Source organism: Alexandromys fortis, unplaced genomic scaffold (genome assembly GCF_014885135.2).
Source record: "Alexandromys fortis isolate MF-2015 unplaced genomic scaffold, M_Fortis_MF-2015_v1.1 scaffold_0, whole genome shotgun sequence".
NCBI lineage: Eukaryota > Metazoa > Chordata > Mammalia > Rodentia > Cricetidae > Alexandromys > Alexandromys fortis.
This window is the reverse complement of record NW_026067949.1, coordinates 13,361,735-13,387,353: the sequence shown is the minus strand read 5'-3', so window position 1 is coordinate 13,387,353 and position 25,619 is coordinate 13,361,735. Positions and strand designations below refer to the sequence as shown.

General features: G+C 38.3%; 1 protein-coding gene across 4 annotated transcripts in view; it reads right to left on the bottom strand.

The window, feature by feature from the left end:
- Nucleotides 1-25,619, bottom strand: part of Rbpj (recombination signal binding protein for immunoglobulin kappa J region) — a 189,127-nt gene that overhangs the window by 25,839 nt on the left and 137,669 nt on the right. For all 4 annotated transcript variants that reach the window (XM_050150226.1, XM_050150224.1, XM_050150225.1 and 1 more), the window contains exon 2: nucleotides 5,257-5,295. In XM_050150226.1, coding sequence (XP_050006183.1) covers nucleotides 5,257-5,295 — 39 coding nt within the window. The remainder of the gene's footprint in view (nucleotides 1-5,256; nucleotides 5,296-25,619) is intronic.

The following is a 25,619-nucleotide window of genomic DNA, read 5'->3' as shown; positions in this document are numbered from 1 at the left end:
GGGAGGCGGCGGTGGGGAAGAGACAGAAATCTTTAATAAATAAATAGATTAATTTAAAAAAAAAAGAATGGTCTGAGGGAATGTCTGTGGGGTATTTTCTTAATCCTTCAGAGTTCAGATCATGTGGGTGGGCCAGGCTGTGTAAAAAAGTAGCTCAGTAAGTCATGAGAAGCAAGTCAGTTCCTCCATGGTCTCTGCTTCATTTCCTGTTGCCAGGTTTCTGCCTTGAGCTCCTCCTGCCCTAACTTCCTAAAAGTGTAAGATAAAACAAATCTTTCTTTCCCAAGTTGCTTTTGTCATGGTGTTCATTCACCACAGCAACAGAAAAGAGTATTGAGTATTAAAATGTACTAACTGAATGTTAATCATTAATATTAATGCTATCTGGCAATTAAGGCTTAGTAACTTATTTTCTGTAACTTAAGCTATTTAAAAAGTGATGGTGTACTCCAAAGAAACACACATAGTAAAATCCACACAGAGTTCACCAAATATAGCAGGGATTCTATCTTGCACTATTGACATCCTAGACCCTTAGCTGTGCAGTCTTAGGCCTTGCATTTAAGGATGCTTAAAGACACCACATCCGCCTTCTACTAGCAGATGCCAATAAAAGATCTCCTAATACAAAGACTGAGGTAGAGGGTGGGGAATGAGGCTGTCACCTGGGTTGAAAACCACAAAAGTCAAAAATATTCCAATACTAGATTACCTACCACCTACTGTCTTTTAGGGAGAAAAGGAAATAAAGTCAACTAATTGAAAAACTTGTTACAGGAGCTCAAGACCAGAATCAGTCTACTTGTATCTAGTTCTGCTTTCTGCAATTTTACTGGTACACCTTCAACTGAGATCTCAAAATATTAGTACTCATCAACTCTTTAAGATGAGAATTTCCACAGCTTATTAAAACACTGTAACTGTCCCTTTCGTCTCTTACTAAGTGTGTGCATGCAGGAAGAACAGCACATGAGGATGCAGTAGGATCCTTAGGTTCAGGAATCCACTGGGGGGAAGGGGTCTTGGAATCATCCTCATGGATAAGAGGGGATGGATTATTCTACATTTAAAAACAAACTCTCGAGCGAGTGAGGCATCTGGGAAGAATCAGGTAGGAAAAATGATCAAAATACATTGTATGTACGCATGAAATTCTTGAAGAATAAAAACATTTAAATGAAAGAATTATCTGCTGAAGGCCAGTACTTTACATGGTCTATGAAGTTTTCACCATGAGCACTTAAAAAAAAAGTTTGCTGATCTATTAAGCAATAAAACAAACATTTCAAAACGGAAGTCATAAAACAATGTATGTGTGTATATACATACACACACATATATATGATATATACCTTAAATGAGCAAATTATATACTTGACAATAACCTTAACTTTTTTTGTTTTTTTCTGTTGTTCTCAAAATTGGACTTGAAGAAAGAAAAGTTAAGATTGTACTGATCCAAGTGAGTACCTCGAGCTCCATTTTGCACTCACAAAATGAAGCTCCCTATTCTTTTGCTTTAATGTATACAGTGTTTTGCTCCATGTATGCCTGCAGGCCAGAAGAGAGCAACAGATCTCCTTTGAGATGGTTGCTGGGAACTGAACTCAGGAACTCCAGAAGGAAGAACAGTCAGTGCTCTTAACTTCTGAGTGTCTCTCCCAGTCCAAAGCTCCATATTCTTATCAGAGGCTGTCATTTTTATCTTTATACTATCACACACAAGGCATTTCAAATTCAGCCTATTCAATACTAATAGTGTACGTAAACAAGCTGATGGTATTCCTAAAACAGGAACAAGGAAGTAAAGTCCTTTCTTTCCTCGGATCCTACCTAGTTTTCCACCAAAGGACTAGGAGTATTTGCTATTGGATAACATACAAGGTCTATCTCCTCATCTTGCTGCAACCTGCTTTTCTGATGTTTCCATCAATGTGTTTTTGGTCTTTTTTGATGTTGTTTGCTTTTTGATAAAACAGGGTTTCTCTGTGTAGCCTTGAACATCGTGAAACTAGCTCTGTAGCCCAGCCTAGCCTCAAACGCAGAGATTCACCTATCTCTGCCTCCCAAGTGATGGTATTTAAAGGCATGTGCCACCACCAACTGACTGTATCAACGTACATTTATATTCCCTTGAGTTATAACTGTCTTTGAGCTATTATCATAAAATTCCATGAAAATGAAAACGCTTCCACATTGAAACGTTGTATTTGGAAAGACCTAAATTAATGTTCTGGGTCGTGGTCATTTATATTTTATCACTTTATATATTTATAAATTTATATATTTATTTATTATGTATACAATATTCTGTCTGTGTGTATGTCTGCAAGCTAGAAGAGGGCACCAGGCCTCATTACAGATGGTTGTGAGCCACCATGTGGTTGCCAGGAATTGAACTCAGGACCTTTGGAAGAGCAGGCAATGCTCTTAACCACTGAGCCATCTCTCCAGCCCTAAATTTATATATTTATAACTTGTCTGTTATTCCTTCAAAGTAAAAGCTGTTTCATCCAACCATACATGGCATATTTATCAAGTTTATAATCACATTTGTACAAGATTGTCTTATATACTAGGAGAAAGAATGGATTAAAATAGCCTACGATGTAAAAGTATAGAAGAGTAGCATTTTACTGCGTAAAAATATAGAGGAAGAAGTGAAGGAAACGGCTCAGCAAGTAGAGCCTACCTTGCAAGCCTAACAAAAGATTAACCTACTCTGAAAGCTGTCCTCTCATCTCCAGACATGTGCCACTGATGCATGACACCCCCTTCCCAATAACAAACTAAACAGATAAAGAGAACAGGTGACTACTAAAAAACTGTTCAAAACAGGTATCGACTTAGCTTAAGTCAACAAAAATACATAGTTTGTATGTCTCACACATAGGATTTTTAAGAACAGAGCAATGTTACCGTAAGAGCAAAAGGAGATAAGCTCTCTAAAAAGTATTATTTCTAATATAAACAAAATAACAAAAATTAAGAGAGAGAGAATAACAAAAAGTCATTCTAACAATTATATAAATTTTAAAGACACGGCAAATCTTATAAAGGAAATCCTCTGTTAAATTCTAACAAGAATGAGTTAGCAGCTATTAGTCTGCAGTTATAGGAGGAAAAAAATTAACAAAACTATCTCTGAAAGAATTGTGTAGCTTTCTATCCCTGGGACCCACCTAAGGAAGATGAGAAGATATTCCTTTCTCAAGTTGACTCACTTCCACAAGCACAGTGTAACATATGCATGCACACACGCATGTGCACACACACACACACAGTAAATTTAATTATTAAAAAGGCAAATTTAGTCATGCTGAATAGTGCCATAGTCCTTAACTCCATTTATTTGTGCTTTTAATTAAAAATTTAAATTTTATAGAAAGAACTCCTCCGCCCCCAATGAGACTCTCCCACCAAAACTGTTTACTTTGGTGAACAAAAGAACAGCCCCCCCGGGGTAGGCTTAGAAAGTTCCTTATAAGAGAAGACATGGCCCCCACATTACACTTTTTATACCCAGTGGAGACAACTCCTTAAAATACTTTTACCCAAATAAGACACTGTTTCCCTAAAGCAGAATTACTTCAAAGGAGAAACAAAAAATACAATTTCCAAGTATTAGATGGCTCTAATTTTAGTATAGAAATAAACAACAACAAAAATCCCAATTCCAAGTTTGTACTCAATATAAACTAATTTCCACAGAATTAGTTACTCGTTTTCAATTTGAATTTGCCATTAGAGGGCTTTGCTAAGTTTGTATCAGCAATGAAGATATCTGCAGTTTGTTTGTTTTTAAGAGAAATAAAGCTTAGGGGAATTCTCCCCCAGCAGATACGCTTCTCTCCCAGGATATCTTATATGTAAAAAGGTTACTAAAATGTTATAAGTTTTACTGAGATCTAATCGGCATACCTTATGGTAGTGTTAGCATGAGTGCGCCACACCACCACCACAAGAAATCCTCAGTTCCCCAAAGCTGTCCTTCGGAGTCTGAAATCCTTTCTGCTCTTCCCCACTTGGAAAAAACAACTCATCTGTATGCTGTCAGTAAGGGCAGCCTGCATTTTCTAGAACTTTTCTAGAACTTTTTTTCTTTTAAAGATTTATTTATTTATTATGTATACAGTGTTCTGTCTGCATCTAGAATGCAGGCCAGAAGTGGGTGCCAGATCTTATTATGGATGGCTGTGAGCCACCATGTGGTTGCTGGGAACTGAACTAAGGACCTCTGGAAGAGCAGCCAGCACTTTTACAAGACCTCTGAGCTATCTAGCCCAATGTTCATCATTCTTAAATACAATTTTCTTTCCCTTCCTCCCTTTTTCTTTTTTTCCTTCCTTCTTTCTTGAGACAGGGCCTCACTATACAGCCTTAGCTGGTGTGGGACTTAGGTAGATTGGCCTTGCCTTAGTTTGGCCTTGAACTCATAGAGATCTGGCTGCCTCTGCCTCCGGGAGTACAATATGGAATAAAAATGTGCACCACAGTGTACGGCCCACAATTATTTTTAATAAATATTTTAATAGTAGTAATTATTTGGTAATAAATAGCCTTAACAGTCATCAATGTGAACCAGAAGGATGTGGCTAGAACTCCGAAGTCTACGGTAACATCATACATTATGAGGTTTAAAGGATGCAGAACAATAATAAAATGGGGTCCCAGTTTAGGTTCAAAAGAAAACACACACACACACACACACACACACACACACACCTCTGTCTTAAAAGAGTAATTAGAAGGAAAAAGAAAAAAGGCCAACACTGGGTCTAAGACCACTGGGTTTCCTTATTTATCAACCCAATAAAATTTTTATGAGTTTTTAAATTAATTCTTTGAAATATATGATTGAGAAATTAACTTACATAGCTAAAATATTTATATCATACACGTTAGTAAATCTTAGGTTTTCTTTAAAATGGGAAAAAGGAATATTCACTTCAAAAAGCATCTAAGAAATCTCTCAACTCTCCCCTTAAACATCAAAGTGTGATTGGTAAAACACAGCTACAGCTGTTATTTTCACAATCTATTACATAGGTTTCTAAAAAGACTTCACTTTTTCATTTTTAAAGTATATTCTTTTAATCCTGTTTTCCCCCCATAGGAGAGAAGGAAGTGGAGGGGTGGAAATAAGATCAAGATGTAATTACCATATCTGGATGATTTCTAAGAGCTGTTCATTAGTGTCTAAAATGACAGAATCTCCAAACACAATCAATGTTTAAATGCTAGTACAATGCTTACCTAGTGAGTCGCTTAGGTGGAGGCCGCTCACCAAACTTCCTGGAAAACAATTAAAGAAATAAAATAAATGAGCTGTCTAATAGATACCACAGTAAATTATAAGCACCAGAACGTGTCCCTTATGACTTAACAATCTCGGTGAACAGTGAATAGAGAAATCCCCAACTATCATCTGTGCCCAGAAATAACAAACATACAATACAAGGTTCTTAAAAACAATAGCAGTCAGTAGGACCAGAGAGATTAGCAAAGCAGTTAAAACTCTTGCTGCTCTTGCAGAAGACATGATTCAATACCTAACACCTACACATCAGCTCACAATCAACAGTAAGTCCAGTTCCAGGGAGTCCGAGGTTTTCTGACCTCCTTAGCTACCAGGCATAAATGTGGTACTCATACATAGGTGCAGGCAAAAACTCATACACACATAATAAATCTAAAGACAAAACAAAAAACTAGTGGCACACTTTACAAATCTACTGAGTCATGATCAAATGAGGCCTACACCAAACTTTAGAAGCATCTTACAGAAAAACACTCAGACCTATGAGGTGAAGTGGATTAAAGCACCTGTTACCAAGCCTGATGGCCTGAGTTCAATCCCTGGAACCCACATAGTGGAAAGAGAGAACCAAGTCATAAGCTGTACATTAGAACTCCAAGATTTCATAAATAGAATTATTTTTGTCAACTACTACTCATGAATTACAGCTACAGAGTATAAGGCAAAAATATGCTCCTGGATTCTTTTCCACGGAGGATTTTTTTTAAAAAAACCAAAGACTGTAATCAAATGCACCACTATGTCATGTTGGTGCAATAAATGGGAGCTGATCCAGACAGAGCACACTGCAAAAACCATGGAGTTTATATAGCTTACAGAAACAAGTGAGAAATTACCAAAGTCTACTGATACATTAAAATAGTAAAAACTTTATAAATATAAAAAATGGGGAATGAAATAAAATATTTTAATAACCACCACATGCCAAATTTAATATTCTAAACCAGCAAGTACCCTTCGGGATCTAACAAAAGTTAATTATATGATAAAGTAGTAAGAGAATCATTACAATAAAAATTCAAATTCAAATTCCTAGGTACAATGTAATTCTGCCCAAACTAGATTAACAAGTAAATATCAGTCAGAGTACTTAACCCACCCCTTCTATAAATACTCACTAGATCATGTCAATGACAATATCAATATAGCATGCTAATATAACATCATGCCTGCTCCCCATAGGAAATGTGAAAAAAGATCATGCAATACAATTGCCTGCTGAATAATTAGTAACTATATTCTAAATTTTATCCTTACACTCATAAGTACATACCCACAGATAAGCATATAGCATCTCTCACCATGGAGACTATCACAGAAAACCACAAAACAGAAATCACAGATTGTAGGGAACCTAGTCCTGAAGGACACATCTACGTCACAGCTCTTCTATCTATGGTTCAAAGAGCATTTCAGAAGACAGGGCAGAAAGATTTTTTAAGAGTCAGACACCAGGAAGCCTTCTGTGAAAGTCTCTCACAGAAATGGATGCATAAACAAGGCCTAAGTAATGACAATATCAAGACATGACAACACCAAGGGGGGGAAATCTTATGGGAATCACACTCCTAGAGAAGGAACCACAAGCAACTGATGACTGTTGATTGGAAGAATTAGCTTTTCCCAGGGGCTGAGACTCCTAACTGGTTGTCTAGTGCAAAGTGTCAGACCCTGAAAACATATATTCACAATCAACAAAAACAATTCAGCAGGTTGCATTTATATATTTGCATGCTCATACACACACAAACACACACACACATATATACACACATACATGTGTAAACCATAAATAATCAGGGAAATTTGAGTCTACTAATTTGAGAGTGAGGAAGGGGACAAGAAAGAAGTTGGAGGGAGGAGAATTGGGAGGCTAGGGAAGTGATATAATTATATCTTAACTAAAAATGTATTTTACGGACAGCAGTGGTTGAACACACCTTGAATCCCAGCACTCAGGAGGCAGAGGCAAGAGGATCTCTGAGCTCAAGGCCAGAGAGAAGGAGAGAGAATTCCAAGACAGTCAAGGCTACCCAGAGAAACCCTGTTTTGAAAAACCAAACAAACGAACAAAAAAAAAAAANAAAAAAAAAAAAAAAAAAAAAAAAAAAAAAAAAAAAAAAAAAGAGCCTGCTGGGCCTGGTAACATTTACACAAAAACCACACATCATTCAACCTTGCTGTTATGCTTGGTATAAAATAAAGATCCAATCACTGTTGCATGCAACCCTGATCTTTAATGGATATGCCATTGCTACATTTATTGGAGAGGGTGCTCACAAAATAGGTTTTCTGAAAAAAATCCAATAAAATATATAACAGTTCACATTTCTAACTCTGAAGTTCACACATACCCCCTTCTCATGTAGTCCAAGCTACATGATATACTCCAGAACACTCCACTAGAGAACACGGATTTTTCCTCTCCCAGGAGGTATCACTTACAAATGGCTTCTTGTTTAGGGACAAGAAGCTTCTTCTAGATGGTAATTAACACAGTGACCCACAAACTAGACAATGTGCAGCACTCAACCCTAAATGCAATGTCTTTATGAACTCCCTCCTCTCAAAGCTCAGGGATCTACGTCAAGAGGAGGAGGAATTATTGTAAAAATATAGAAGATAACTCAAAGGAAAAATGTCTCTTCCACACATAAAAGAACTGATTCATATACGACCTTGCAGAGTTGACAGCAGGCATAAGATTTGTATAACTTAGCCGGGCAGTGGTGGCGCACGCCTTTAATCCCAGCACTCGGGAGGCAGAGGGAGGTGGATCTCTGGGAGTTCGAGGCCAGCCTGGTCTACAAGAGCTAGTTCCAGGACAGGCACCAAAGCTACAGAGAAACCCAGTGCTTTATTATAATTTAATACTGTTTATAGAAGTTTGGGTTGTAATGTTTTCTACTTTCTCCTGCAAGTAATTTGTTGGTATTGGTTGCATTGAATTCTTTTTAATCCCATTTAAACATGAAGCAAACAGTAAAATTAATAAAAATAGAATTACTTTAAGCCCTAGGATCCCATTGACAGAGATTTCCCCATGATTTACGCCTGCTTTTTAATTCATTAATATTCTTCCAAAACCGTAGTGCTATTGCCCAACATTGGCTTAGTGGTATGATTACTAAATTGTTCTGTACGCACAGCATTTTTTCTTGTTTTTTGTTTTTTTCTCTCTCCTTTCTTGTTTTGATATTTGAATTGGTTGGTTTTTGCTTCTGTTGTTGTTTTTAATGGGAATTATCTTTAGGCCAGAAAAGATGTTAAGATGCCGAGATTTGGTAACTTTTACCCTTTTTGTACATTTGTGGTTGTACATTTCCTTAAAACATTGGTGAATATAGAAAGAAGGAGATCTGGTGTGGGAGGAAACTTCTTACATCTCTTTCTCAGCAGAAAGGAAGTATGTGTAAATGGAATGGGTTTACAGGTTTCTCTATTAGAAATTCTAAAGGATTGGAGGCTATACAAGAAAAACTTGGCACTTCATGCCCAACCCCCTCTTCTGCTTGGTAGATTTTATGTAGCTTAAAGTTATACAAATCTTTTTGGTTTTTCGAGACAGGGTTTCTCTGTAGCTTTGGTGCCTGTCCTGGAACTAGCTCTTGTAGACCAGGCTGGTCTCGAACTCCCAGAGATTCGCCTGCCTCTGCCTCCCGAGTGCTGGGATTAAAGGCGTGTGCCACCACCACCCGGCTACTTTTGCTCTTTGAATTTGAAACAACTACAAACATCTTTTAACAACCTGCCAGCAATTTGTATCAATGCACTGGAGTGGAAAGAGATACATGCTGAAGACCATCATCCTCAACTGCACTCTGCACCTGGCTTTTCAAGTATCTCTACAGGAGGTTGGTGAAAGTTCTTGTGGCAGGGATGGATAAGTGGGGGCTTAAAAAAAGTATGCCGTTACATTGAAAATCTTCAAATTTGTAGCCTCAAAAAGAAGTATTTATCACAGTCTGGGAAAACTCCTCCAGCTGTATGTATCACTAAATGAAGCAGAGTGTAGCTCAATGGCAGGATGTATGAAACCCTGGGTTCATGCCCAGAAAGCCAGCTCCCCATAAACTAAGGAAAGAGAAAGACTGAATGAGACTGAGTTAAACACAAAAAAAACAAACAACAACAACAAAATCATGCTGAATGCCATTTACAGAAAGCACTAAGAAATAATATCATTTTTGTACTACGATGGTGAAAATGTAGAGCATGAATCCAAACATGAGGAACAAATTCAAATTCTGAAATAGACAAAATAAGAAACTGACCCAGTTAAAGACACAAAAACAGGACCATGAAACATATGGTTTGCAATGTATTTCAACCATAGAAGACTTTAGAAAATTAACAGTATCTGCATATAACAGATCAAATCAATTTTAAATTCTGAATTTTGATTACTATACAGTAACCATGTAGAGGAATGTTTTCACTGGTCAATGTTTTCATTTAAGGTATCCAGGTGACTACTATAATAATCGTGAGACTACTCAGAGAAACTGGTAATCACAGCAGAACAAAAGGCCAGCCTAGAGAGGCAATCACCATTTCATCAAGTTTTTGGCCTGACTCTGCTGACTGCATAATTTGGTTGTGAAAACTGTCAGAAACCATTCGTGGAGATGGTACATAACAGGCCTTGTGGATAGTTTCTTGCCACAACTTTTATATTATTAGTCCAATTACGTAGTAACTGCTGTAGGTACAGAGCTTAATACCCAGGCCTGGGATATATGCAGAGAAGCAAACTATCATATAGTTAAGAGTTTAAATATGAGTAATCCTTTGAAAGACACTTTGGCAGTAAAGATGTGTATCTTTGACCTAGTCTTTCGATGCTAAAAATTTACATCCAGGTAGTTTTATCTGGTCCATGTAAAGACATTCATAAAGATATCCAATGAAACATTATCTACATCAATAAAAGAACCTCCAAACTGCATGTATAGTGAAGAATCCACTGGTTACATAGCAGTTCACATGCATGATTGTACACATACACAATATGGAGCATTAATCCTGAATGAGGTACACATTTTTAAATCATTCTGTGAGTATAGACATAACACACCTACATAAGACTTACACAGTTATCAGTGTCAACAATAAAAATCCCTTTTGTTCTATAATGTCTTACAAAGGATGTAAGATTTTCTTTTTATTTGTATATCTTCAGTTTGATGGAGGTATCCAGTAAGACGAAAGGTACTCTCAAACCGTTCTTGAAAGAAATTTGCCAGACTACAAAAACAACATTCAAGTCCTTATTCAAGGTAAACCTTAACACTTCCATAAGGAGAAATACAATATAACTTAAACATTAAAGACACAGGATCTCCATGACTTGGGGCAGCTGCCAGATATCCGAGGGGAGCTTTGGTGAGAATATAGCGATGAGATTGTTCCAGAAACCAAAGGACAGACCAGTGACTCATAGTGATGAACATGCAAATAAAGCTGACTGGAAAAGGGTATATGGTATGACACACCAAAGCTCCTAATGCCACCAGGAAAATTGAAGAAGTGTTGGAGAAGGTGGGAAAGATGGAGGAGAGAAGTTTTGTTGTTGTTGCTGTTTTCTTTTGTTTTTTGTTTGTTTGCTTCCTTGTTCTGGTTTTTTGTTTTTTAAATTTTCAATTGGGGAGCTGTGGGGGGGGGGGGCATGGAGAGACTAGGAAGTGAGCAGAATTGGGGTGACTGATGTGAGATTCCTAAAGATTCAATAAAGAAATTATGTTAAATAAAAAAATTAAAGCAATTCTGGTCATAAACTTGTTAATAACTTCTTCAGAAAATTTACTTTTTTTTATCTTATGAACTGTTTTTTCCATGTGTCTCTAGGAATTTTGACCATGGTTTACTAATCTAAAAACTTGCCTTTTCCTATCCTCTCACTCTCTGGATAGAAGAAAGATAATCTCTGTGGGAGAGTAGGGCAGTCAGTGTGCAGACCTGAAAGTATAGTTGGTCATGGGAAGGGCTCTGTGCTAACTCCAGTGCAAACTAGTAGCAGGACCTAGAACAAGAAAGCAACTTCAGTTCAAAGCCAACCTGGTCTATAAAGCTCTAGGGCAGCCAAAAAAAGAAACAAAAGCCGGGCAGTGGTGGTGCACACCTTTAATCCCAGCACTAGGGAGGAAGAGGCAGGCAGATCTTTGGGAGTTTGAGACCAGCCTGGTCTCAAAACCCTGTCTCAAAAAACCAAAAGAAAAAAAAAATCTCCTTGTTATCTCCTCCCACTGTTTCCTAACTTGGCCTCTTACAGCAGAGTAAACAGAAAGAAAAGCAACAGAGAGGATCTATCTTTACATGTACTTTCATTTAAGCTTCATCAACACTCCTCAAAGTTGGTAATATTTAACTTACAAAACAGAGCTTTCCCCTACATCTTTTTTAGGATTATTTTTAATTTATGTGTATGAGTGTTTTATATATGTGCATGTATGCGCACCATGTATACCTGGCTCTCAAAGAGGCCAGAAGAGGGAATCAAATACCCTAACACTAGAGTTATAGGCAGTTGTGAGTCACTGAATGTGGGTGCTGGGAACCAAACCTGTGCATTCTCAAGAGCAGCAAGTACTCCTAACTACTGAGACATCTCTCCAGCGCAGCTATCCCCCAATTTCTACTTACACACAAATCATGCATAGACAATGAGAAAGTCCCACATAAAATCTATAAGGAAGCCATGTTCTTTGTTTCTCTTTAGTTTTTCTACCCCAAAATGTTCTTTTTTCTCTTTGTGATAATGTTCATTTGCTTTTCCCATTGTATCAACCACCCAGCATATCTTGTTTAATCTTTTTTTTGGGGGGGAGGAGGGGAGCTCTTCTTAACCAATAAAGCTTTTATCAGTAAATGAAAACTGCATTCCAAGGATCAATTATAGTAATTCAGTCGGAAAATATGAAGACTGGCATCTGGTTAAATAAACTGGGGAGGGGGAATGATTGTGGTACTGGCTTTAATAGTTAGTCAAATACAGATTCTAAATAACTGCAAGAAGCCTAGAAACAAGACAATACTGTCTCCACAATAAGCCAGACATGGAACCATAGGCTATCCCTTTAAGCTGGCCAAGTTTTAAGGCAGCCATGTACATTGAGACAAACTGACAGTATTATAAGCTTGTCTTAGCCACATTAAACACCAACTGAAATACATATAAAATACAATTAAGACATTCCACTGGTCCTTGGTTTTGTTCTTGCACAGCTGAAGAATAAATCCTATTAGTCAAGAACCCAAGGCCATCTGCCTTCTTCCCATTCAAACACCAGACACAAGACCTTGGAGGAGACTGAGTCTCAGCTTCCTCTTTCTGCACTCAGAGTTGCAGAAGACACACCAAGACAGACAGGCAAAAATAAACAAACAAACAAATAAATGGGAGATGTTTTGTCCTGGGTCAATCTTCTAGCATTAAAGATTTATGGTATTTTCCTAGCATCCTCATGACTGCCTCTTGTTGGTATACTCACTTTTCATTTGACCTGCCTGGTTCTGTGACCTCAGTCATGTTCACAGTATTCATCTACAGGAAGAATTTAGAGCAAAGTCTTTTGTTTGTTTAAATTGTAAGTAATGGGATGGGTGGGGCTAGAGAGTACAGAGAAGATACAGGAAAGGAGACAGAGGCACTAGAGCCAAGAGAGCAGCAACAAAAGACAGGAGAAAAGGGCTGCTTTAAGGAGTGCCAGAGCCACTAAGCCAAAGGAAGCAGAAAAGTAATGGAGAATCCAGTAGCCATAAAATGACAACTGTCCATACCAAATATGGAAATGTTTTAGTTTAGTTTTTCTTCTGTGGACATGAAAAAAAGATCAGTTTCCCTATAAATAATCTCATACTTGGCTATCTTTTCACTGTGAAAAAAAGCTCCAGTTACTAGGTTTTGCTCTAGCAAAAACCTTGTTTTCCCAGTGTTTTTAGTTATTCTATAATTTCAGTCTCCCATTTCTGTGAAATGGGATGCTGAATCAGTGTGATGCATGGGTTAACATATGAAAAGTACATACATAGCAAGGAGCGCAGCACTTCCTGTCAGGACTGAAGACTTTCTAGCCTTCAGACCAGTGGTTCTCCATAATCCTTTAATACTCATGCTGTGATGACTCCCAGCCATAAAATTATTTTCATTGTTACTTCATAACTGCTATGAATGGTAATGCAAATATCTGTGTTTTCCAATGGCCTTAGGTGACCCCGGTGAAAGGGCTGTCCAACTTCCAGGTTGAGAACTGCTGTTTCAGACTACCAGTATCTAACTCATAAGAATAATACATCTGTAGAAACAAAGACTGTTTCAAAAACAGTCTTTCAAATATTGTCATTCAATCTGAAAATCAAACGTTGAGCAAATAAGAGAATGGATTCTTACCCCATGATAAGATAGGTGTTTATTATAAAAACTTACCCATCATTAAAAATGTACTTATTTTGTAAACACTTGTTCACCAAGAACGGGACCATGGGAATTAACAGAATAAGATCTGTTAATGGGTACAGAATAAGTTTGGGAACTAGGGCTAGGATTAAAAACTTCTGAAGGGGGAGCTAGTGAAATTTTCAAATGGACAGATCTGCCCCCACCTCACCCTGTTATGGATGTGCTATGGAAGCTGTCTGCCTCTATTCAGCCACTGACCCCAGTGACTCTATTCTGTCACTCACCTACAGGCTTTTTCACAGGAATTTGAACACAGACATCTTAATAAAGCTAAAGTAATACATATTTAGTTAATTTAGTTGCTCAGCTGCTACCATCACCTTCATCCCTACTACCGTGATAGATAGAAAAAGAATTCTATCTCGTCTTGCCACCCTACCGTTCTGCCCCAGGATTCCCAGCTTACAATAATCATGAGTTGAAAAAAAAAAAAAAGGCAGCTGTGCTCTCCCTAACAACTCTTTTCCAATGTTGCATTCTTACAGTCACAGTTTTTAAAGATTCTGTATTAACAGAGTAGCAACATCACCTGACATTGCATGGTATTTCTTTGCAGCTTCCCTATAATGGGCTCATGGCACTTGAGCCCCTATGGCTGTAGGAGAACTTGGCTTCATCACCAATGAAAACTGTACTTGCTCATCTTAGCTAGGAGTTTGGCACTGTGAAGAACACAAGCTCGTCTACTTCCTGTTTATCTGTCCTTTCCTCATGTCCTAGCAGTTTGACAGCTCACAGAAGAGCAGCGCGGTGTAGTGGCATTTCATTTTTATTTTAATAAGCAAAGCTTGTCTGCAGATCAGAGAGTAAAACAGCCCCACTGATCAGCCTTACTACCAGGCAGTGGTGACACACACCTGTAATCCCAGTAGCCACATTAGTTGCCGTAGAAACCAAATGGGGCATGACTTTAATCCCAGTCGTGCACACCTTTAATCCCAGCCCTAGTAAGGATTATAAAACAGGAGGAAACAGCTCTCAACACACAGTATCATTCTGAGATTCTTGGAGGCAGAATCACCATTTTGAACTGTGGTCAAAATAAGAGTCAGTGGCTGGCTGTTTTGTTTTTCAAATCTTCAGGTTGAACCCCAATTTCTCTCTCGAGTTTTTACTAATTGTGCTTCATCACTGAATTTTTCAAAAGTGCCAATTTTTCTTGTTCCCTCATTTCCTTCACAGAAAGTGACCTGACCCAACATATTCCACTTATCAACTGGGTTCTGTGAATAAGTTCTTTTTGAGTTATTCTACATCCAAACATCTAAAACAGTACTATTTTTAAAAGAAATTAAATTTAGCATAGTAAAAACTGTGCTTTAATGACAACATCATCACTTACTCAGAACACTTTAAAAGTTGTGTTATCTTAAAATTTCTTTTGTGGAGAGGGGTAGAAGGGAGGTAGGGAAGGAACTGGAAGGAGAGGAGGGAGGGCAAACTTTGGTTGGGATGTAAAAACAAAAAATGAGTAAGCAAAAAAAATATTTTTAAGGTATTTTTAGGGGCTGTAGAGATGGCTTAGAGGTTAAGACCACTGTCTGCTCTAGAGGACCAGTGTTCAATTCCCAGCACCTACATGGGAGCTCACAACTGTCTATAACTCCTCCATTCTAGGGGATCTGGCTCACTCACATTGACATACCTGCAGGCAAAACACATAAAATTATGATAATTATAAAAAAAATTTAGGCCAGGCGGTGGTGGCACACTAGGGAGGCAGAGACAGGTAAATCTCTGTGAGATCTCTGATGGGATTAAGAGCGTGAAACACCACTGCCCAGTCGGAGTATGTTCTTTTTATCTTAAAGATGATGGAGTTCTGTTGAGTCTAGTCACCGAACTCATTAAGTTAGATTATACTTTATTGTCTTCAGCTGTGTGCCAGGAAGGACAAGCTCACTGAAATAATACACAAGATGATACCAAAGAAAAGAGAGATATTTCTGAAGGTGCAAATGCCACAGCTCCCAGTATCATGAAGCAGAACATGGTGATCTTCATGTTGAAAAGCTAAGTAATGCTACTGAAAGCAGAAGAAAAGGGGCATCATCTGGAGACAAGAGACAGCTAGACTATGGAGAAATCTGGAGGAAAAGAAACAAACTAAACTCTTCCAAATCCCAAACACATATGCTCTCATCATTCACTATCTCCCTACTAACAATGTTTGCACACTCCTGTGTAGACAACAGCTGTGGAGAAATTTGAACAAACATCTATTCCACCAGAAAGTCAACCAATGGTAGTCTAAAGCATAACTGTCCAATTTGTCCAAATTGGCAAACCAGTGAGTTTCTTGGACTTACTTAATAAAGGATGGGCAAGCAGTGACATACAAGAAAGAGGATAACCCCTAAACAGCTGCCCAATGCCAGTATGCATAATAAATTCTCCATAGCAGCACAGAGAGATGGTGTCTCCCCTTTAGACAGCCTTCCACCTTTATATACTTTAGCTCCCAGGCTTTAAGACACATGCAGCTGGGACTGAGATGGAGAAAGGAAGGGCTGGAATCCCAAGTAAGTTTCTGATGGCCTCCCCTCCATTCTTCTATAAAGAAACATCAGGAAGCCCCATCTTGAGGCTTGAAAGCAGTCACAGCTGTTGTGATGAAGATGATGATTATGAGTGCTCAGAGGCCAGCATTCCACAACCACCACCATTAACAGGACAACTAATCCACTGGCTGGGAAATTACTTACTCATCTACAATTTCAAAACAGTACTCCTAAGGGGTACATCATACACAACTCAGAGGGAAATTTCAGCTCAATTTCTGAGAACTTGCAGAGAAAGATGAGTTATGTTGGTTATCCCTGTCCTCTTCTTCTGACAAAAAATCCTTCCCTTTCTTCCAATTCTCCAGTATAGAAAACAAATTCATAAATTCCACTCCTGTGAAACAACATCAGAAGTCTTCAACCTTTACTGTTTACTGCTTTCTAGGAAGCATAATTTTATTTTGGATAAAAGGTAAAATGTACCTATGCCGACACTTTCCTACTTTGAAGCATTATTTACTTAAAAATATTTACCAACATTCAATAGGTCTATGTGCTTTTATGAAGCACAGGTACTTACTAATCCAAGGAAAATGTGGAAATGTTATATAAATCTTTACAGAAACAGAAATTCTAACATCTCAAACACCTTTAACACTGACATCTTTTTAAACGCTGAGCTTTACCTTTTGAATTAGAGAAACACTTGTTAAATGAACCATTTCTTTTATATCACAAAAAAATGAGGGTTTCCTTGAAAATTTAACTCTATGTTCCATTTACATAAATGAAAGAGCAAATTATAACTAGTAAATATTACAAATGTCTTATAATGATGTACCTCTGAATATTTATTAGGGCAAACATAACAACAGACAAAATACATAACAGCAGACAAAAATGGAACAAGAAAACATTATCTTCTAGTTAATATCTAACTCTTTGCAGATGAGACAGTGCATTCACTAATACCTGTAAGCTTTGGAGCCTGACAGCAGCTTGGCAACAAATACACAGGCTCTCATCAGCTTCCCAGCTTGACATTACTAGAACTTAGGTTTCTATAATCCAGTACCTATGTATGTCCTTGAAACAAAGGTCTGACAAGAGCCAAGAACCAGTGAGGTGGTTCAGCAGATAAAGGTGCTTGCTGTGACAGCTTGACAATTTGAGCTGCATCTCCTGGACTCACATGACAGAAGGACTGACTCTAGAAAGTTGCCCTCTAATCTCTGCATCCAAGTGTTCAAATGTTCTCTCTCTCTCTCTCTCTCTCTCTCTCTCTCTCTCTCTCTCTCTCTCTCTCTCTCTCTCTCATCTCTGCATACAAGTTCTCTCTCTCACTCTGTGTCTGTGTGTGTGTGTGTGAGAGAGAGAGAGAGACAGAGAGACAGAGAGAGAGAGAGAGAGAGACAGAGAGAGACTGGCAGGGGAGGGGGAGGAAAGACAGCCTGGCTAACATCATCAAGCGCACTGTTGCACTGTGTTCCCATTCTCTTCTACTCCCCCCATAGACTCCTATAACTTACTAATGTGTGCACACATACGTGCGTGTGTGTAAGTGGATCCCTGCAAGTGATATGGAGGATATAGTATACATAACAATAAAAGTCACAAGCAGACAAACATACTCTGGTCATTTCTTTTCCAGCAAAGCAAAACCAATACCACCCATAAGGACTTTGTGGCTATAAAACAGAAAAGCCAGAACAAAAGCTGGAACTGAATATACCAATCCTATGATGCGTTTTAGCTGTGAAATCACTGGGAAAAGCGACAATTTCAGGATAAAACAGATAACTATACCCCAAGGGTCCTAATTTAATAATTATCACTGTCACTGTCTATCTACCAATGATTCTTATTGCCAAACCCTTCATATCAATGCAATCATTTAACTATCAAATATAAATTATACTATATAGCTTTTCTGTTTTCCATGTTATTCTTACAACCTGTCAAGATAAAGACAACAATATGAAATTTAGGAAAACAGACTCCAAATTTCTTAAAATAAAGTCATAACTCTTCCTTCCACCAAGAACAAAATTACTAACTCTGCCAGAGCACTAAAATCCTCTCTGGACTTCAAACTGACTAGAATAGACCTGAGAAATTCTTGCCAGCAAAGGGGAGTTGGTTGAATTATGGTACACCCAAAATTACCTAGCTATATATCATGTTTTTCCAAACTGCATATTGTTTATATTAGACTATCCAGAATACAAAATTACAAATGCTTTTATAAATACAAATACATTTAAGTCCCATAAAATCAAGAAGCATCTCAGTTATATTTATTCCTGTACCGCCAGCACTAGCCAGAAAGTGTCAGAGTGGCAGTAAAAGTAGCTACAAGAATAGCCTCTCAAGAGCAGCCTAAGACTAAATCCCAGGTCTTTCACACAAGGCTGTAGTAAACTAACGAGCCTCTAATAGTTTAGCCACCTTTTAGGTATCATACTTTCTCCTTCTGAAAACCTAGGGTGAAGGCAGTATTCACAGAGCAGCAGAGAAAAACAGGATTCCACAGACAGCATTATATCCCCTGGCACAGAGTGGTAGCAGAGGACTAGACAGAAGTCAGCCATCAGGGAAGGTCAGAAGTGACGGGACTGTTCTTACATACACATAGAAATGTCAGTGAGAACTAAGGGGGGAAAAAAGCATGAAACAGGATTTTTCAAACTCTGACTACTACACCTCAGAAGTTCTAAGTGTGCATCACACCCCAATCTACACTATACTGATGTATGTACCTTACTCTAGCACAGCATGGACTTATTTAAATCTAGACTGTGTAAGCCAGTAAAATTAAGCTAATTATGTTCTAGGCCAGCCTGGGCTCAGATGCTGTCAAAACCAAATATACACATCCCCCACGCAGTGCTAATGACTGAATCTGGGGCACACTAAGCAGGTTCTCTACCAATGAGCTGTATCTCCAATCTTCTTAGAACAAAACAAAATAAAAATCAATGTCTCAGTAATTGTTGAGTCTGGCCTTAAACTCACTCTAAAAGTGCATGTGACTTCCAGGTAGGGACAAAAGAATATCCTCTGAATTCCTCTTCTTAGGTCACCGTTTTCATTGTAAATTAAAAGAGAGACATCTGACCACCAGAGTATTAGGGTTCAAGCATTTCACAATTGGTATAGGTAACACTAACTCAGGAACAAGCCCATCTCTATCTGACATTACTCACATCACTAAGGCACTTCACCAGAAATACTCCTCACCAGAGGATACAGAGTGAGTAAAAAATTCCAGGTCTCCCAAGTCCGGCTAACTTTACACTGCACCTCTGACCACTATGGTGTCTATAGCATGCCCATTTTAGGCCACTTTTCTTTTATTCTATTTAATTATTTATTTATTTTTGGTTTTTCGGGACAGGGTTTCGCTGTAGCTTTGGAGCCTGTCCTGGAACTAGCTCTTGTAGACAAAGTTGGCTTCAAACTCACAGATTCGCCTGCCTCTACTCCCGAGTGCTGGAATTAAAGGTGTGTGCCACCACCATCTGGATCTGTTTCTGGATTTTGTATAACCCAGGATATTGAACTCAGAGATCCATCTCCCTCACTAGTACTGGGATTAAAGGTGTATGTGCCACCATTTCCTGGCTTCTAGTGGCTTAACCTTTGCACTCTGATCTTCAAGTAAGCTTTATTTATTAAAATACAAATAAAATAACACTACATATTCCATTAGATAAAACAACTGTTAGTTTCTATAATATAACTACCATGGCAGGAAAACATCTTTTGCTTTTGTTTTATTCACAGTTCTGCTTATTTTTTTTCTCTACATGGTGTGAATGCTTTGGTCTGAATATTTCCTCAAAATGTATTAGTGAAATCCTCACCAACACGGCAGGGTAGTGGCAGAGGCTAAGGGAGGTGCTGAAGTGGGGTGGAGAGTGGGATGTTAAGAATTAAGTCCTAAGGATAGAGCTCTCAAGAATAAATTGGTGCCCTTACAAGAGAGGTCCTAGAGCCTTTGCACTGCAGGCATGGTCTGAACTAGATACGGAGCCCTCATCAGACACTGAATCTGCTAGCTCCCTGACCCTGGAATTTCCAGACACAGCAACTATGACAAGTGCCTGTTGATTTTAGAGCACTTTGTTTATGGAGTTTTGTTATGGTAGCCCCAGTAGACTGGGACAGTGTGGCAAACTCCAACTCTACTTAGAGAATACATTAAAATGTCTACCATTAAGACAAATTCAGTTACTCTGAATTCAAAATAACTTGTGACCCTAACAAAGTATGAAGAACTCGCCCACTCTACTCACATACATAAGGCAGTTCTTAGCATATGCCATCTCCTAATAGAACAAGAAGAGTTAATACTAAAGTGACCTATTCATAATCTATTAAAGTCAATGGGCCTATAAGCATGTGTGTCTTAAATATATACCAAAACAAGGAGCTAGTGGGAGCTGGGGCTGGGACTAAGGCTGAAGCTAGCAGGTAAACTGCTTGCTGCCCAAGCATGTGAATCTCAGTGAGGATCCCGGCATTCATGTGAGAAATGGGCACAGAAACACGAGTGCTGGTGGAGGTAGAAACAGGAGGATTCTAGAAGATCACAAGCCAGTCTAGTGGGGAAAGTGAGCTCCGAGTTCTGTGAAAGACTGTCTCAAGAAGTCAGGTGCAGAGAGATAGAGGAGAACACCCTATGTCTACCTCTTGCCTTAATACACATAAATATTGGCAAACATAACCCTTCACACAAACATGAACATGTATGCACACATCACATTTGCATTAAAAAAAACACCAGAAGCCCCATATAGAAAGAAACATATAGTTAGTGGAGAAAGCTACAGAAAGCACAGATTTTGAAAGACTGTTGTCCAGTATTAACTGTTTCCAACAGAGAGCATTTTCAAAGAAACTGACTCAAGCAGTTCCCAGAGATCTAAGGTATTTTTATCATTACCATAATAATATTGGTCTTTTACTTCACAGCCCTCTAACCACTTTCCCTACCTAAATATTATGATTTACTGATCTACATAAATGCTAACATTTTACTTTTTAATCAACAGAATGGCAGGACACATTGTGCAAAGAAATATTTAAATAATTTACCTAAGTAACTAAAAATCAGTATATAAAACATGTTACTCCATAAAGGTTCTTTTTTTAAATTTTATTTTATGTGGATGGGTGTGTCTTAGTTTACTACTGCTATCATGAAACACCACTGCTGTGTAACTATCTTTGTACACTGTAAATATGTATTACTGTCAAGCTATAGGACAGTTGACTCTTTATTAAGCAACGAGAGTAAAAACCACTTTTAAGAGTATCATTAAGAAGTCGTAAACACAGAAATCAGGGTTGGAGGGACAGTTCGGTAAGTATTTCGTACAAGAAACTAAAAGCTAAGCATGGTGGCACATGCTTGCAATCCTAGTGCTGGAGAAATGGAGATTGGCAGATAGATCCTTGGGGATTGCTGGCCAGCCAGTTTAGACTACTTGGCTAGTACCAGGCCAGCGAGAGACACTTCCAAAACAAACAAACAAACAAACAAATTACAGATGTTACCTGAGGAGCAACACTGCATGATTGGGGGAGGGGGGGTCCTCTCCTTCCCATGAACACAAACCTACATCCCTTAAATCAGCCTTCAAAACAACAAGCGCTTGGTCAACTAACCCAAAACTTCTTCCAACATAACTGAACTCCTCAGTCCACTTACTTCAGAGCCACCTCACCCTTAATATTATAATATAAATAATATTATAATAAATATTATTACCCTTGGAACACATGTAAAGCATTAAATTTTTCCTCCTTCTTGAAAAAGTTTTAAGAGTTCTTTAACGAGTACTCTTAGAACTGGCCCAACTAGTTATATCAAAGAAATAAAACCTTACCATCTCTCCCCAAAATACAATTCATCTTCATATTATCTCAAAGTCACTGCACTGCTTTTAGGTATCATCAGGAAAGGAGTTTAACTGAACATTTCTTGCTATTTCAACTAGTCTTCAAGATTTAGAATCTTAGTAAATGACTTTTTAAAGCAGTTGAACAAGAAGCTAAAGAATTTATGAAAGGATGACTAGAGAGGAAGAAAGAATAAATAACCTGGGACTGAAGAAGACTGTTCATCCATTGGGTGAAGGAAGTGGCCTTCCTTCCCCTAGAGCATGATTAAATGTGCACAATTCATATTCTCTTACCAGGCATAGTCATCCCAAAGAACACTGAGTGGTATGGCTGGGAAATCACCCAACACAAACATGAACTTGAGGAGGTATTTCTCAGAAACAGCAAAAGGAAAGTCATCTGCTTGATGGAAATGGTATTTCAACTTCCCTGGTGAGAGCAGGGAATCAACCACAACAGCACAAACTTAACTGCTTCAAAATTTTTAATTATTCACATAAACTGGCCAGGAAATTAAAGTTAAATGTTACACAAAGGAATCTCTACCCTGCTAGTATTTTCTGGCTAATTATTCTCATTTCTAGTCTACTGCCGTTGTTAAAATTTGATAATGAATGACAAGTAACTCACTGGGAATGCTTTTGTATCTAGAAGTATGGTTAACAAATACAATTCACAAAATTGTTCATTTTATAAGGAATTAAAAACCCTTCTGTAGCCCTGTAGCCGGGCAGTGGTGATGCACACCTTTAATCCTAGCACTCCAGGCAAAGACAGGTGGATCTTTGTGAGTTCGAGGCCAGCCTGGTCTACAAGAGCTAGTTCCAGGACAGCCAGGGCTGTTACACAGAGAAACCCTGTTTCAACTGCCCCCCCCCACACAGCATAATCCTTCTGTAAACCTATCCCACACAGTGTAACATGTCAGTCATTGTAATTACTAGGAAAGATAAGACTAATTTTATTTAAAAAGAAAAAAAAACGGAGGTTTTATGGTACAGTTCAATAACAGAGTGCTTGCCTAGCATGTGCAACATCTTGGGTTTGAGACTAACACACCAAAAATTAAATTAAGTTAGACATTCAAGTAATTATAACCTCTATTTTCCTTTATAATCTATTTCCAGAATATGTTCAGCACTGAGTATTTTTACAGTATGAAATCGTGTTAAACTGACTTTGCATATAATCTGTTTTCACAAACAGTAAACATAGGTGTGTGTGTGTGTGTGTGTGTTCTAAAGGAAGGGTGGATAAGTATGGCAGCAAAATCTTTTGATCCCAGCACTCTGGAGGCAGAAACACAGATCTTTGTAAATTCAAGGCCAGCCTGGTCTACGTGGTGAGTACCAAACCAGTCAGGACCACACAATGAGGCCCTGTCTCAAAAACAGATGTATGATTATAAATAAACAGACAGATAATAAGTAAAATTAATTCTATGATTCTTTTAATTTTGGAAAATTGTATTCTATTTTACATAAATATAAAAAATATATAATAAATGTAAGTAATAGCAACTACTTTGATTAAAAAAGATTCATGGTGAAACTCCAATCTTTCAATCCCTGAGGTCTAGGAAGTTATATTAGCCATCACAGTGATTTTTCTTTTCAAATAGAAAAACAACCAGTTCCAAATAACTCAATGTTTATAACTGCTTAGTGGACACAGGTAGTGTTTGTCACCCATAATGCTATATACCACACACAGCAATTGAGTATCACCACTAGATGACAGAAAGAATACCCACAGAATGTTTTACACATACAATATATGTCTGGAGAGAAAAAAAAAACAATCATTAAAATAATCAAGAAAAAATGTTCCAAATTCCTTCCAAGGCAAAGAAAAAAAAAAGAGCAGCATTAAGATGACCAAGGCAGAAACACTCACTTGATTAGTGTCTCCCCCCCCCCCCCCCCCCCCCCCCCCCCCCCCCCCCCCCCCCCCCCCCCCCCCCCCCCCCCCCCGCCTCCGAAACCACAGGCCCAGCATTCACTGCAGCTGTGGCGAGTTTGTAAGGAGCCTTTCACTGCTCCACAAAGACTTATCACTACCGGGCTCAGCAGTTTTGAAGCCACATTCACAGCTGCTGTCTTATAAAAACAAAGACTTTAAAATGACATGTATAAAACAGTTTTAGATACAACTAAAATTAAAAACACTTCAGTAAGCGAGAGAATCAATGGTAGACAAGCATAGTGGCACATAAATCTGTATCTAGCCTGAACTAACTTAAACACACACACACACACACACACTTCTAAACAGCAACAGGAAGTCATTAACGATACGTACAGTATCAAACTATGAGAACACTGAATGTCATAGTAATACCTTTAGCTTACATGCTATTCAAAGTGCTTTCTATAGAAGTTCCTTAGCAAGCCATAACCAATAGTTGGTGCCAGAATGTTTCTCATGACTATACACTTATGTTCTTGCCACAAAATGGCCTCTAAAACTCATACTGAAATGCAAAAATAAAAAAAAAATAAGCAAAGAGAGGTTGGAACAATGGTTCAGTGGTTAAGGGCATGCACTGCTCCTGCAAAGGACCCAAATTCAGTTCCCTGCACCCATGTCAGATTGCTAACGCTGCCTATAAATCCAGGTCCAGGAAATCCAATACCCTCTTCTGGACTCCTCAGGCATTTGCAGTCACATGTACATGTGTGTATATGTGTGCATGTATCCTCTCAGCATTCACATGTACAAATGATTAAAAATAAATCTAAATGAATAAAACTAATAAAAATAAAACTAACACAAAGACCCACAACTGCACAATATGCAAAAAGTCTTTGGAGCACCGGGTGCCTAAATGGGATGTCTTCATCAAACTCCTTCCCCTCAAGGCTCAGAGACCTATGAAAAAGAAAGACTGGAAAGAGCCAGAAGTGTTGGAGGAGAAACTAGGGCTATATACAGATAAAGTCAAAAAACTGCGGCAGCAGGCACAGCATCTGCACAGGTTCAAGACAGAAGGGGTCCCAGCACTGGAAAGAGGACATAGACATGGGCTCCCACACCTAACCAAGAGGCTATCTACAACTAATACCCACAAGAAAAGGAAAAAGCAGTTTTCTCAAGTGGGCATTAGCTACACCTCAGGACAGGCCTCATGCTGGCCAACATAAGAACTCAATGGTATTTTTGGGGGCATTTTATTCCATGTTTGTTTTTTTTTTTTTCATTTCACTTCTTGTTTTGACTTTTTTCTTATCAATGTTTTGCTCATTGTGATTTTCATTTGGGGGGTGTTTCTTATTTTTTGTTTTAGATTTGCTTTAAAGAGAAAGAGCATAAAGTTGGGTAGGTAGGGATGTGGGGAGGATCTGGAAAAGACTTGGGAAGAGAAAAACACAAAAAGTATAATATGAAAAATGTCAATAAAAAGTTTAAAAAATGAAAACAGCTACAT